The sequence below is a fragment of the Notolabrus celidotus genome, chromosome 16, assembly GCF_009762535.1.
Source record: "Notolabrus celidotus isolate fNotCel1 chromosome 16, fNotCel1.pri, whole genome shotgun sequence".
Classification (NCBI taxonomy): Eukaryota; Metazoa; Chordata; class Actinopteri; order Labriformes; family Labridae; genus Notolabrus; species Notolabrus celidotus.
This window is the reverse complement of record NC_048287.1, coordinates 18,409,494-18,421,607: the sequence shown is the minus strand read 5'-3', so window position 1 is coordinate 18,421,607 and position 12,114 is coordinate 18,409,494. Positions and strand designations below refer to the sequence as shown.

Here is a 12,114-nt window from a genome sequence, read left to right as displayed (position 1 = left end):
GACAGGAGACTGTTCTCTCTTGTTACTTGTAACATTAAAGAGAGTATAGAGAGGGGAACAGTAGATGAAAAAGAGGGAACAAGGAAACTGAGAGGATAGATGAAGTGAGAAAAAAAAGCGAGCTTGGCCTGATTTCATGCTGGTGTCTCAGGTAATCTGGTCTGTGGCACAGGAATAAACACTCACTGAAATAGACCTGTGTGTATGTGTGTGTGTGTGTGTGTTCACAGGTTCGGAGAACTTGTGAGTACATTGATGTGTGAGACACAGGAAGCGACGGACTCTTAATTTGTCCTTGACCTTGGACTTTACAGGCATCTCCTTTCCCTCCCACTGGCTTTTTCTCCCTCTCCTCATTCTTTGTGTCCAACTGTGGCAAAAAAAACACCATATAATCAGGCTAATCGGTCGATACTTTAACTTTGTCGGTTTCTCATACTGTCTTTTACATCCTCCGCCTCTGTTTACCTCCACTCCCTGTCTTCCTCTGCTCTCATGTGAGACTGTACATGGTTTATGTTGGCGCTCAGAAAAGCTGAGCTGTAATTCTATATAAGCTGAGCTTGTGTTACAGACACACAAACAACACAAACAATATGTCTACGCACATATAATCTGATAACATTGACTGCTTTGTGTGTGTGTGTGTGTTTTGTAGGACTAAGACTCACAGGTACAGGTCAGAGAAAGACATGCACGGTTACAGAGAAGCATTGTTGCTTGTTTTGTAGACTTTTTTTATTACCTTGACCTGTTATTTTTCCACACAACTAGCACAGAATCACATGTACATGACACCATTTTAGAACTGCATAAACAATTCAGTACTTGACAGATTGCTTTTATACGCCCTCCAAAAAAACCCCATAGTGATCTGTTTCCCCTGTCACATCAGAGAAATTAATAGTCCCTCATGTATTCTAATGCATTCAGCTGCTGTTTCATCCTTGCTCACACCCTGACAAACTCGGGCTGTTTAACATTTTTTTTGTCTCATTGGATCATCTGGCTCATTGTGCCCCAGCAGGTGTAAGGCAGCACAACATTTCAACAAAAATGAACCACATTTTGAGCATAACATACCAGACAGCTAAGGTTACTCTGGTGCTGCTTTTTGTTGTGCTTTGTAAAAATGAAGAAACTTGGTAAAACCATTGGTCTTAAGCATATCTCAAAGTTAAGTCAGAAAACTAGAAAGTAACCAGTAAATAACTTTTATCATTAGGATGATGATGCAACCCTTGGCCTACTTGATAGTTAACCTCATCAAGATACACTTTGTTAGCCCTGCTGCTGCCCTTTCCAGTTTCTACAAGCTTACAAGATAAAAAGCCAGGCTGACTGTAATTTCCTTTATAGAAGGGAGATAATACACTTGCTATTGACAAGTACCTCATTTAACCCTGCTTCATAAGAAAAACAAAGGTAGCTTTTAGAAGGTAGCTCTTAGAAGAAGAGCTTCTGGCTCTTCTTCTAAGAGATTTATGAAGTCAGTTTTGTTGACCACACTTTCAGCTTTGCTATTAGCAGAGCCAGAAACCACAGCGGTGTTTGGTGGAGACCTCTCTCAGTGAACTTTTAAAGCCATAATATAAAGACCACCATAAACAGATTTTAATGTAAGCAATTCATGTATTTGTTATTGATTTATCATCAATAACCTCTTTTAAGATAATCAAATAATACGTAACAAAAATGTTCTTCAGCCCTCATTACATGATGCTGTACAAGTGTTACTTTGGTACTGAAGCAAATGGTCTGCTTAATGTCATGGATTTAGAACTTAAAAGTTATAGCTTTTGGCAGAATCCCTTTTGATGTTTTTGCAAACTGAACTCTTTTACCACCAATAATTAAAATTCCTTATGCATGCCTTTCGGTAGACATCCCAACAGTGTCACATAACTGGAGTTGTGACTAAAACCATAATTTCTGCACCCCAACCCTTTTGAGGAGTCCCTTGATGTTGTTGTCAGTATGTTGGGACATGTTTTACTAAAAATGCTGTCGCCAATTCAGGTGATTCATCACATCGTGTTCTCGCCCTGACAGCATGGAGTGCCCTGTAATTTCCTCAAAATTTACAGGATAATTAGCATGCATTTGTTGTGTATGCACTGTATGTGTTCGTAAAGGAGAGGAGCTGTTATGTAATCTGCTGCAGTGTGTGAGACGTTGGGGAGGGGGCTGCGCGTGTGTGTGTACGAGGATGAAATATTCATGACCGTCTTGAGTGCATCATGAATGTTAATGGAGACACGTGCGACAAAATCGAAGAGGGATGAAAAGAGGAACCACAGGATGAAAAAAAAGGCTGAAAGATGGATTTCCCAGTTGCAACAGATGGCTTTACACTGATGTGTCTGGTTCTGCTTGAGGTTCCTGCCTTTTGAAAGGAACGAGGAACGTTTTTCCTTGCCACTGTTGCCAAGTGCTTGCTCATCATGTTGCATCATCATGGGTTTCTCTATGTAAGAAAACAAAGAGTACTGTCTGGACCTGCTTATCTGTAGAGTATCCTGTGATTAATGTGGTTAAGATTTGGTGTTATATTAATACAAATTGGTATTTCTGCCCTCCCCATCTGTCTGTCATCTTTCCTTTTCTTCATCTTTAAACTTTCCTCCGTCCTTCATCTCTTCTTCCTCCCAACATCCACCTGTTCAACCTCTCCTTTCACCCTTCCTTTATTTCTTCCTTCATTCCCATTTCTCTTTCTCTCTCATTTTGCTTACTTTCCCAATCCTTCCCTAAGAAGCTTGATGAGGGTCTTAGCACTCTTATAATGTGTATGTGTGTTTGTATTTGTGTGTTGTTCACGTGGCATTAACTAGTGTGTGCTGGGTCTGACGAAATGCACCAGTTGTAATCCTGTTGAACACAAAAACACATACTTTGGAATTTAACTCTGTGGGAAGTCATACTGAACGCCCATGCAGTTTGTTTTTCCCTCTCCCTGTGAGGCGTGTTATGAGACGTATTAGCTGAAGTCCTTCACGCCTCTGTTTTTCTGTCCACATCCCTCTCATTATTTCTCACCACACACACTAGCTCCTCTGTGTATAGAACAGTGGCTCAATTTTAAAACATTTTTGATCATAAAAAACTATCGCATGCTTTCATCCCTCTCGTCCATTTTCACAGACGACCCGAGTGTGCGAATATTTATCATGTGCTTAAACCAATTACGCTCTTTGAAAACTGACTCTTTTCATAGAAGAGGGCACACGTGTGTGTGGTTACAGCAAGTTGACATTTCTGCCTCCAGCACAAAACACTAAAGGTGACTTCAATTTTTTCTTTGTAATGCTCACATCATCTCTAACCAGAAATTAAAACCGTTTTAATTCTACTCGCACCCTGACATCAGTTCAGGTGAAAGAAGTAGCCCCACTGAACAGTTACCAGTGCTTCAGAGATTTTACACCAACAACAGGCACCCAGCTCTGACGCATTTGTGTGGAGGCAAAAAGTCCAACACCAACAAAAAACAGTAGAAAAATTCTTCTTAAACATGTTGGTTATACACGAAGAGAATAGGAGCCATTGATTACCCAAGATCAAGAAAATTTGACACAGTATGCTGACTATGTGTATATCTGTCAACTATTGGGGTCTGCAGTATGTTTGAAGCCTGGCAATCTTCCTCAAGGCAGTGTTGATAAAGCAGGTCAGTCTAAAGAAATATATCTGGTGCGTCAAAACCCCCCAAAAAAGAAACGCACTTTGACAGAGGCCCATTTGTCTTTCTTCACATTTTATATGTTTCAACTCTTTTCAAAAGCCGCCAAGATCTGTCCCTTTTGGCTACGTCATTTTTACCACTTTTTCTTGTGAACTGATAACTCAACTACAGTGCATTCAGTGTGTTAGAAAGACAGATGACATGACAACTCTCCAAAAGTAAATCCAAAAGGTTTTGAGCTCCCCCTTCTGACAATATAAACCCCAACCTCCATGTTGACTTATGGGACATGGGTCAAACTTTATAATCAAAACACATTTCAATTAAAATGTTCCTAAAATGGTTTGAATCAGTTTCTGTTTGTTCTCATTAGGCTTATGAAAACCAAGTGTTCATTGTTCTAATGAGTTAAATTTTTAATTACTTATTTGATCCTAAAAATAAGGTAAAATGAAATGATTGACAGCTCTGTTGACAAATGGCTAATGGCGTTATGTTCACCTGGTTAACAGACTAGTGGAGGAAGAAGAAGAAGATATCTAACAAAAGAGTTGTTGAACTTTCTCTATAAGTGAGTGCCTGGTTTAAACCAACTCAAGACTGTACCTACCTTTGGGATCATTACCATCAGTAAGTTAAATGAGTGTTTTGGTTTGTAGACTGGGTGGATCAGAATACTGTGGCTCCACCTGTCGATCCTCACTGCGACTCTAAAATCATCATCTGAGCAGTATACGTCAGCCTACATTATATATATGATCACGAGTTATACTGATTATCCTGCAGAACTGACCTGACAGGAAAATCTGGCCTTCAATTTTTGTTTATTGGCTTACCTTCTTTTGTTAGAACGTGTGTGAAAGCTAATTATTAACAGCAGTTATTAACCTGTGTTTCCTTTTTTTCTTCTCTCCTTCTCTCTTGGGCCGCCTTTTGTTTTGGATCGGTGTTTCCTCACCTGCTGGTTCTCTTCCTCTCGGCGCTCCTCCTGCAGATTGATCAGCCAATCGATGGGGATTCTCAGAGGAGCTCCGCCTACCTTCGTCACCTGCCCTCCTCCTCCAACTCCTTCCCCTTCCCCCTGCAGCCTCCTCCTTGTCCCTGCCCGCTCTGTCGCCCAGCCCTCCATTAAGCCCTTCTCCATACACAAAATGACTCTTGAACTTACCGAGTGGTCATCTATATGGATTTTTACTGCTTGTAATAGACAGTAAGAGAAAGAGGGAGAAACCCAGATGACAATAAAGCCATAGACACACCTACACACCACACACACACATATACACACACACACACGCTCACAAACACACACACCCACACACACAAACAGTCATATAAACACTCACATACCAAATAACACTGACAGATTTGTCTTTAAAACACACGGAAGGAGGCAAACGCACAAACTGGCTCTTGGAATGTACCACACACTCTTCCAGTAAAATTCAACCGCTTCCATCGATTTGGTTTTTTTTTCTACGAGTGTTCGGGAAGCTGAATTTATTTTGTTTTTTCAACTTTTGGGGGGAAAAAAGATCTGAAGAGAATTCAAATCTGTTGAATTTGGAGCTGCATTGATTTTTTGAGGACAAGTTGTTTTTCGGACAAATTTTTTAAGCGGATAACGGATGCTGAATGATTTTTGTTTCCTTTTTTTTCCTAGTAACAACCAACCAACACTAGATCCTGAGATACTTGTTGACTTTATTTAGTGTCCTTTTTGAGCAGGACACAGCTCAACATATTAACACTTACCTTGATTGCAGGGACACTTTTAGTTTATTTGGAATAATAAATGTTCCTCTTTAGAAACGTAATAGATAAACATCTACATAACCAGCACGATACTTGCACAAGTTGCATTTTGTAGCTTGTAAAGATTGTAATTAAGATATTTCCACATCATCCCTGCTTGAGTTACTTCAAGACACTTAGCTTCAGGTCAGTTTTCTCAGACTCAGTGTGTTGGAAGGCGTGTGCTTGTTTTCTCATTGCTTGCATGCCCTCCAACATGCCTCCCCAGAACACAGAGGCTGACACCATGCAGGTCGGATCTGTGGTGGGCGGGGCCAACGCCAAAAACTCCACTGCATCAGGCTCAGACGAGGAAAAAGGAGGAGCGGCAGGCGAGACGGATGGATTGGGAGATGGCGGTGGCGGAGCAGGAGGAGGAACTGCAACTGGAACTGTAGGGGAGGAGTCAGCAAGCGAGGGTTCTGTGGAAGGCATCCCACTCAAGAGATGGGTGATGCACGGGGCTGTGATGTTCGGACGGGAGTTCTGCTATGCCATGGAGACAGCGCTGGTGACGCCTGTTCTGCTGCAGATAGGTGAGTACAGAGTCCAAAAACACAAATGCACTGCAGTTATTCTGGTTTCATCTAAAGACGTGAGTGTTTATGTTGAGACATAGACTTTTAAAGCCCAACCAAAATAAATGAAAGAAATCAAACACAGAATAAGCAGAAAAACCCTCTCAAACAGACCACAAAAATATATATTTTAATTTTGTTTCTTTTCAGTTACTAGAAGAAAAGAAAATCCGACAGAAGTTATTTCTTCTTTAGCTCTGGTTGTTGAACCTCTGCAAATTACAGTAAGGTGTGTACACTACTGTGTGAGGAAGAATTTGCCAAAAGTTTACTTTACTAATTCTTTTTATTCAGTGTATCAATACATGTATTTATTCATAAGATGTAATCATCTGAAAACTTAGAACATACAAAGTTTGTTTGTTTGTTATGATGTTACTCCGGCATTTAAGAAGGCACCTTGACAGCTCTATGTTCCGCACATCCTGTTCACCTTGTTTAGATGGACTTCCGATGGATCTGCCAGGAGATTAGCTGGCTGGACTCAAACAGAACACGCACACGCACAAACACACGCACACACACGCACATGCACACGCACACACACACACACACACACACACACACACACACACACACACACACACACACACACACACACACACACACACACACACACACACATACATGCATAAGTGCACCCAGCTTCATCTTTGACAGCCTTTAAGAATTTGCCAAGTCCAAATTCATCTGGTGTGCTTTGGAATCCTGGGGGGGGGGGGGGTATAATTCAAAGTCACTTCCCATGCAGTCCTTTTCATCCCCTTCACTTTCTCTCACTTCTCTTCTCCTTCCAAATCTGTCTTTCCCTTCAGTGCTGTAGAGTGATATCCCTGCTTACGTAACCATGGCTACATGAGTGGCAGGACACTCGGTGGCCACCGTGACTCCTGGCCGGCTCACCCAGGATGAGCCGACACGGGGAGCCGGCCTTTGAAACATGAGTTCTGCTCACTGTTGGAAGTCAAAAAGATTTTCGTACCTTTTAACCAGAACTGCTGTAAACCATTATTAGGCTTTTATACTGCAGCAGTATCAGACCTTGGGACATGTTTTTGTTCTATTTATAGCCCAGATTTTGCCGCCCTCGCCTATTTTTGTAGATCAGGATGTCTGAGCCCCTCTTAGGAGATTTCAGAGGCACTGAGAGGTACAGCAGCTACAGATTACTCCACTGAAATGAATGAAACTAAAACAGACAAAGCAGTGATTTCAGTACCTAGCTGTGAGTCATCACTGATTCTGTGAGTTAATCCAGCCTTGTTGGCTTTTTCATGTAGGACTAATTGACTGCTATTCAATTTGACCTTTTATGCTTATCATGGGTAGAGAGGATTGCCTTCCATTACAATGAATTATGAAGTAGATTGCACTCAGTAGGGCACAGACCTCTACAAACCCCATTTGACTATCACGCATTTTTTGATGCATGTGTGAAGTCACTGCTCTGTTTGTAGGGAGATGCACACGTCCAGTTGAATAAAATGTGACATGAAACAGATTTGAAAGATCAATTCAGACTGCAGGCATTGATAAGCATAAAAACCAAAGCACTAACAGTTAGTCTGTACAACATTTGTTGGCAGAAGTTATCATGTTGAAGTTAAGAGCTGTGGAACAGTATACTACTACCTTTTATTTGTTTTTCCTTAAAAAATAACTTGACATTATTGCACAATTGAAGGGTTTTATTTGGCAAATTAAATGTTAGACTAATTGTCCCTTTCATTTTTTTTCTAAATTTTGGCTTTTTAGCAAAAAAGCTCCCCTACCTATATTAGCTTGATGCTAACTTTGTTCATATGCCTAGTCAATAGTGCTAGTTACATAAAGTTGGGTTCATTTTGTAGAGCTTTTTTCCTACACTGCACCAGAAACAAGCCTGATGAGAGGAAAACGACTAAAGTAAAACAGTACCATAGCACAAGGTAAAGCCAAAACAATGAGCTGAAGGGTTGTAAAATGTTTGGCAGAGTTTAGGTGGACTGCACTTGGATTAAATTCCCATAGATCATCACTGAGTTTGACTTGGCCTGCCCAATGTTAGACTTTTTTTTTTTCACAAGAACAACCCCATTTAAAGCAGAAAAGTGTGTTCACATGAAATCGTTGAAGTTTGCATGATTGACCAATAAGTTGGTGATTGTGCTTCTGTTCTGTTCAGAACACGGCATACCATAAAACTGTTATTCGCAGCCCAAACAAAGCCCAAACGCAGCTTGGTAGTCTGCTATTGTTGTTATTATCCTCCTACTCCATGGCTATTTGACCTGGAATGTAATATTCCCATTAGTCAGGTGGTACGTGGATCTTCTGAAAGATCTACATGCTCCCTGATTTCACAGCGACGGAAGGGGTTGTGTTTTCAAAAACCTCCACTGAGGAACCCGTTTTCAAAAGTTTGCTCTCAGTCGCTCAAATCCTTTTTGACTTCCTCTCCTGACCTGATGTATTTACAAGACTTTGCAGTAATTTATAGTTCTGTTATCCATCTTTGATCACTAAACCAGGATATTTTTTGTCATGTTGGAAGTCATACATCTTCAAATGAGAATACTGCTCCCCTTGCATTTTCCCCACCCCCACCACCCCCACCTCTTTACCCAATTAGCCTGGGCAAACAGGCACAGTTAGATCACAACTGCCCCCCCCCAACTCTGTGGGCAGTGTTCCAACTATTGGTAAAACAGATATCGACCTCCCATTCCTCCATGTGGTTAACGTTTCATGCATGCTGGAGACCGTCTGTAGCAGGGGAAATTAGCTGGATAGCTGGTAAGCTGGCTGGTTGGCTTGCCCTGAGTGAAACCATTGTGTGTGTATAACCCCCACAACACTGGGGTCAGGGAAAGAAAGAGGGTATGTGTCGGTGTGTGTGTGTGCAGCAGGCATAGTTTGGTCAGGGAGCCCATATTTACACAGCCAAAATAAGGGATAAGAAAGTTCTGCCTTACAAGGTCTTGTGCTGAGGAGATGCAGAATTTTTCCTTTCTCTCTCTCACTCATACATGGGCACAAGAGTATTCACCCAAAGGCTGCAGGACTAATTATATCTCACACACACCTTCTCTTTATTAGAATAGAACATGTTCAATTAGTACAGAAATCTGTGGAATAACATCAAAAGATCTGACTTGAATTTGTTGCTTTTAAAAAGAAGCTGATGGAGAAAACATCTCCTAAAGTCTTAAGAGGAATGTCTTCAAAGATCATACATCCTCTTTAGTTGTTTTGATGTATTCTCCCTCTCTTTCACACATAGTTTACTCATGGCCTTTGAAAAGGTTCAGTGTTAGAGCGTCACCTAACTTCTTGATCCAGTTGAAAGTAAGAAAACATTTTATGAGTAGGAAAGATGTCACACCAGTGAAAGGGAGGAGTAAAAATTGAAGGGAGATTAAGTAGAGAGCTTCTGAGAAGAGGGGAGGGAAAGAGAGAGTGGAAACGCAAGGAGGAAGAGAGGTAATGATGAGTGCAGACGGCGTGTTTTGTCTTTGCATTGCATAACGAGAAACTTTTTCAGAACTGAGCTCAAAGTGATGCATTAACGCCGTTCAGGCATCACAATATACAATGAGGACGAATCAGAGGAAAACAACAAGTTGACATCATATTTGATTGTAGGAGTTGATAATACGCAGAAAAAAGGGATTATCCTTATAAAGGTCTCAGATTAGAGATCTTAGTTGACTCAAAGTCCAAAAAAGTCAAACACGCTCAGACAGAATGAAAAAAATTAACACAAGCTGGTAAGCTTTGTAAGCCTAATTTCCCAATTATAGACATTTAGGTTGAATGAGATGAAAGATTATAGTACAAGAAAAAAGCCATTATTCTGGAGAATTAAATAAAAATGTCCTTTTTTTGTTACATGGAATTCTAAATTTGATTTATCCTAACTGTATTCTTCGCCTTTATTCTCTTAAAACGTGTAAACATTGTTCTATGGCAAGATACGTCTTCTGTTTGCCAATAAGATAAATTAACAGTTTTCAAGGGATTATCTAATTTAGGGGGGTTTGTCTTGATTTACGTTTAAAAACTGTTCAACTCTCATTTTAATTTGAACAGGTCAAACATTCTCAAAACAGGTGATATTTCTTTTAAACTTCAAAGAATAGAAGAAGACTATTGTTCTAGTTTATTTTAAGAAAATGATCTATAACCTGGACAATTTCTTGTTTTTGTGCACTACTTCTCTTACCTCTTTGAAAGGTTGCAGAAGGTCTCCACAGAGAGCTATGCACAGTGAGAGGGTGACCCGAGGGCCACCTTTTCACCATTGCACCTGCACATTCTTAATCTCCTTATTTGCCTGTTTGACTAACCAGCTCTGCACGTAGCAGAGGACATGCCACTAATGTGGGACCCAAAACAGTCCAGGGCTGGCAGTTCTGCAACATTGTTATCCTTCTTTGGATGACTGCTTGGCTTTGCAAAAGGAGATTACCACAATCCAACAGGAAATGTCCTTCCACTCATTCAGGTTCTGTAGTTGAACGTCTCGGTCCACTGTTTGCACTCTCCTGACCTTTAAGTCTTTTTGTAATCTTCTGCTAACTTTCACTTTTTCATACACAAAACAGTTGTAGTATTTCATGCTAAGATTAAAATGAGACCTAGACTTTGGTGTATCTCTTGTTCTGACCAACTTAAAAGGTCTCCAATCAAGACTTTTGAGTTCAACCTTCTTTCTGGTGCTGGTGGAGTTTTTCAGGTTGTCTATCATTTAAACTTCCCTGGTTTCAGATGTAACATGCTAGTTGAAGTGTACCATGTTAGCATGCAGCACTGTGTAACAGTGTCATGTTGATAGCACCTCAGGTAATTCAAAATACCACTGTTATGAGTAATGCAATAGATGCATTTTGTAGCATGATGCATATTGTAGCATGCTTTTAATGCAAAAATGTTATCTTTTTTTATTTTTAATTGAGCTGGCAGCATCTGAAACTTTAAAATGAAGTCCAAACCCACTTGATTTAGTCTGTTAAATGCATAGATTTTTGTTAAATGGTAGCATTATACCTCAGTACATTTCTTATTACAGGGTTAGATAACATCACTGACTCACGTGACTTTTTCAGTTTATGGCAACATAATATTTTTGGCATTGTTCTACCAAATTAGGGGTTCCTGTGTTGCATGCTCGATGTAGCATGCTATTTCTCCCTGCAGCAAATCAGCTTGATCTTGGGTTGTTTGGGCTAGCATGCCAGGTACCCTAATCCACTGAGTGATCCTATCATGCTAGCTGGTCTAATCTAGCAGATGACCTTGCTGACGGAGTGATACAGAGTTATATAAATGAATGGCTTGATGTAACACAGTGACTAATCACCATAATCTGACCCAGTCAGATGGAGTTGTTGGAGGACAGAGTAGGTGGATGGATGGATACAGAGATGAATGTGTGAGGCAGCAAGAAACACTCTATTGTAAAATAGAGATAGAGAGAGAAGTGTGACTAATAGGAGCTGCTGACTGTGTGAATTTTCTTGGTTCAAGCCTGGGAGGACTTTTAAACTCGTTTTTCAGTCTTCATTTGCCTTTTTACAGAAGAGAGAGGCGCAGAGAGAGGGAGAGAGAGAGAGGGAGAGAGAGGGAGAGAGGGAGAGAGAGAGGGAGAGAGAGAGGGAGAGCGAGGGAGAGCGAGGGAGAGAGAGAGGGAGAGAGAGAGGGAGAGAGAGGGAGAGAGAGGGAGAGAGAGAGAGAGAGAGAGAGAGAGAGAGAGAGAGAGAGAGAGAGAGAGAGAGAGAGAGAGACAAACACAGTCTAGCCAGTTATTTAAAGCCTCCCTATTCATAGCTCTTTATATAACCGCTGCTGTAACCTTGATGATTTATTAACGCTAACACTGTACACACTGAGACACAAAGGGTTACTTGCTTTGCAGGACGGTGTTCTTGGCAGATGAAGTGAAAGATGAGACAAACAGCAACACGAGTATGTGATGACTGAGGCCAGGGTTTCTAGAACTGTGGTCTGTGGACCATGATTGGTTTGTTCAGAGGATCTTACAGTACAAAGAACTGAGATGGATTCATGTTTGTGTGT

The 12,114-nt window shown here is 40.9% G+C and overlaps 1 protein-coding gene across 2 annotated transcripts in view; it reads left to right on the top strand.

The window, feature by feature from the left end:
* LOC117828298 (solute carrier family 45 member 4) overlaps positions 1-12,114 on the top strand; it is a 50,253-nt gene that overhangs the window by 12,386 nt on the left and 25,753 nt on the right. For both annotated transcript variants that reach the window (XM_034705338.1, XM_034705337.1), the window contains exon 3: positions 4,680-6,015. In XM_034705338.1, coding sequence (XP_034561229.1) covers positions 5,685-6,015 — 331 coding nt within the window. In that variant the 5' untranslated portion in view covers positions 4,680-5,684. The remainder of the gene's footprint in view (positions 1-4,679; positions 6,016-12,114) is intronic.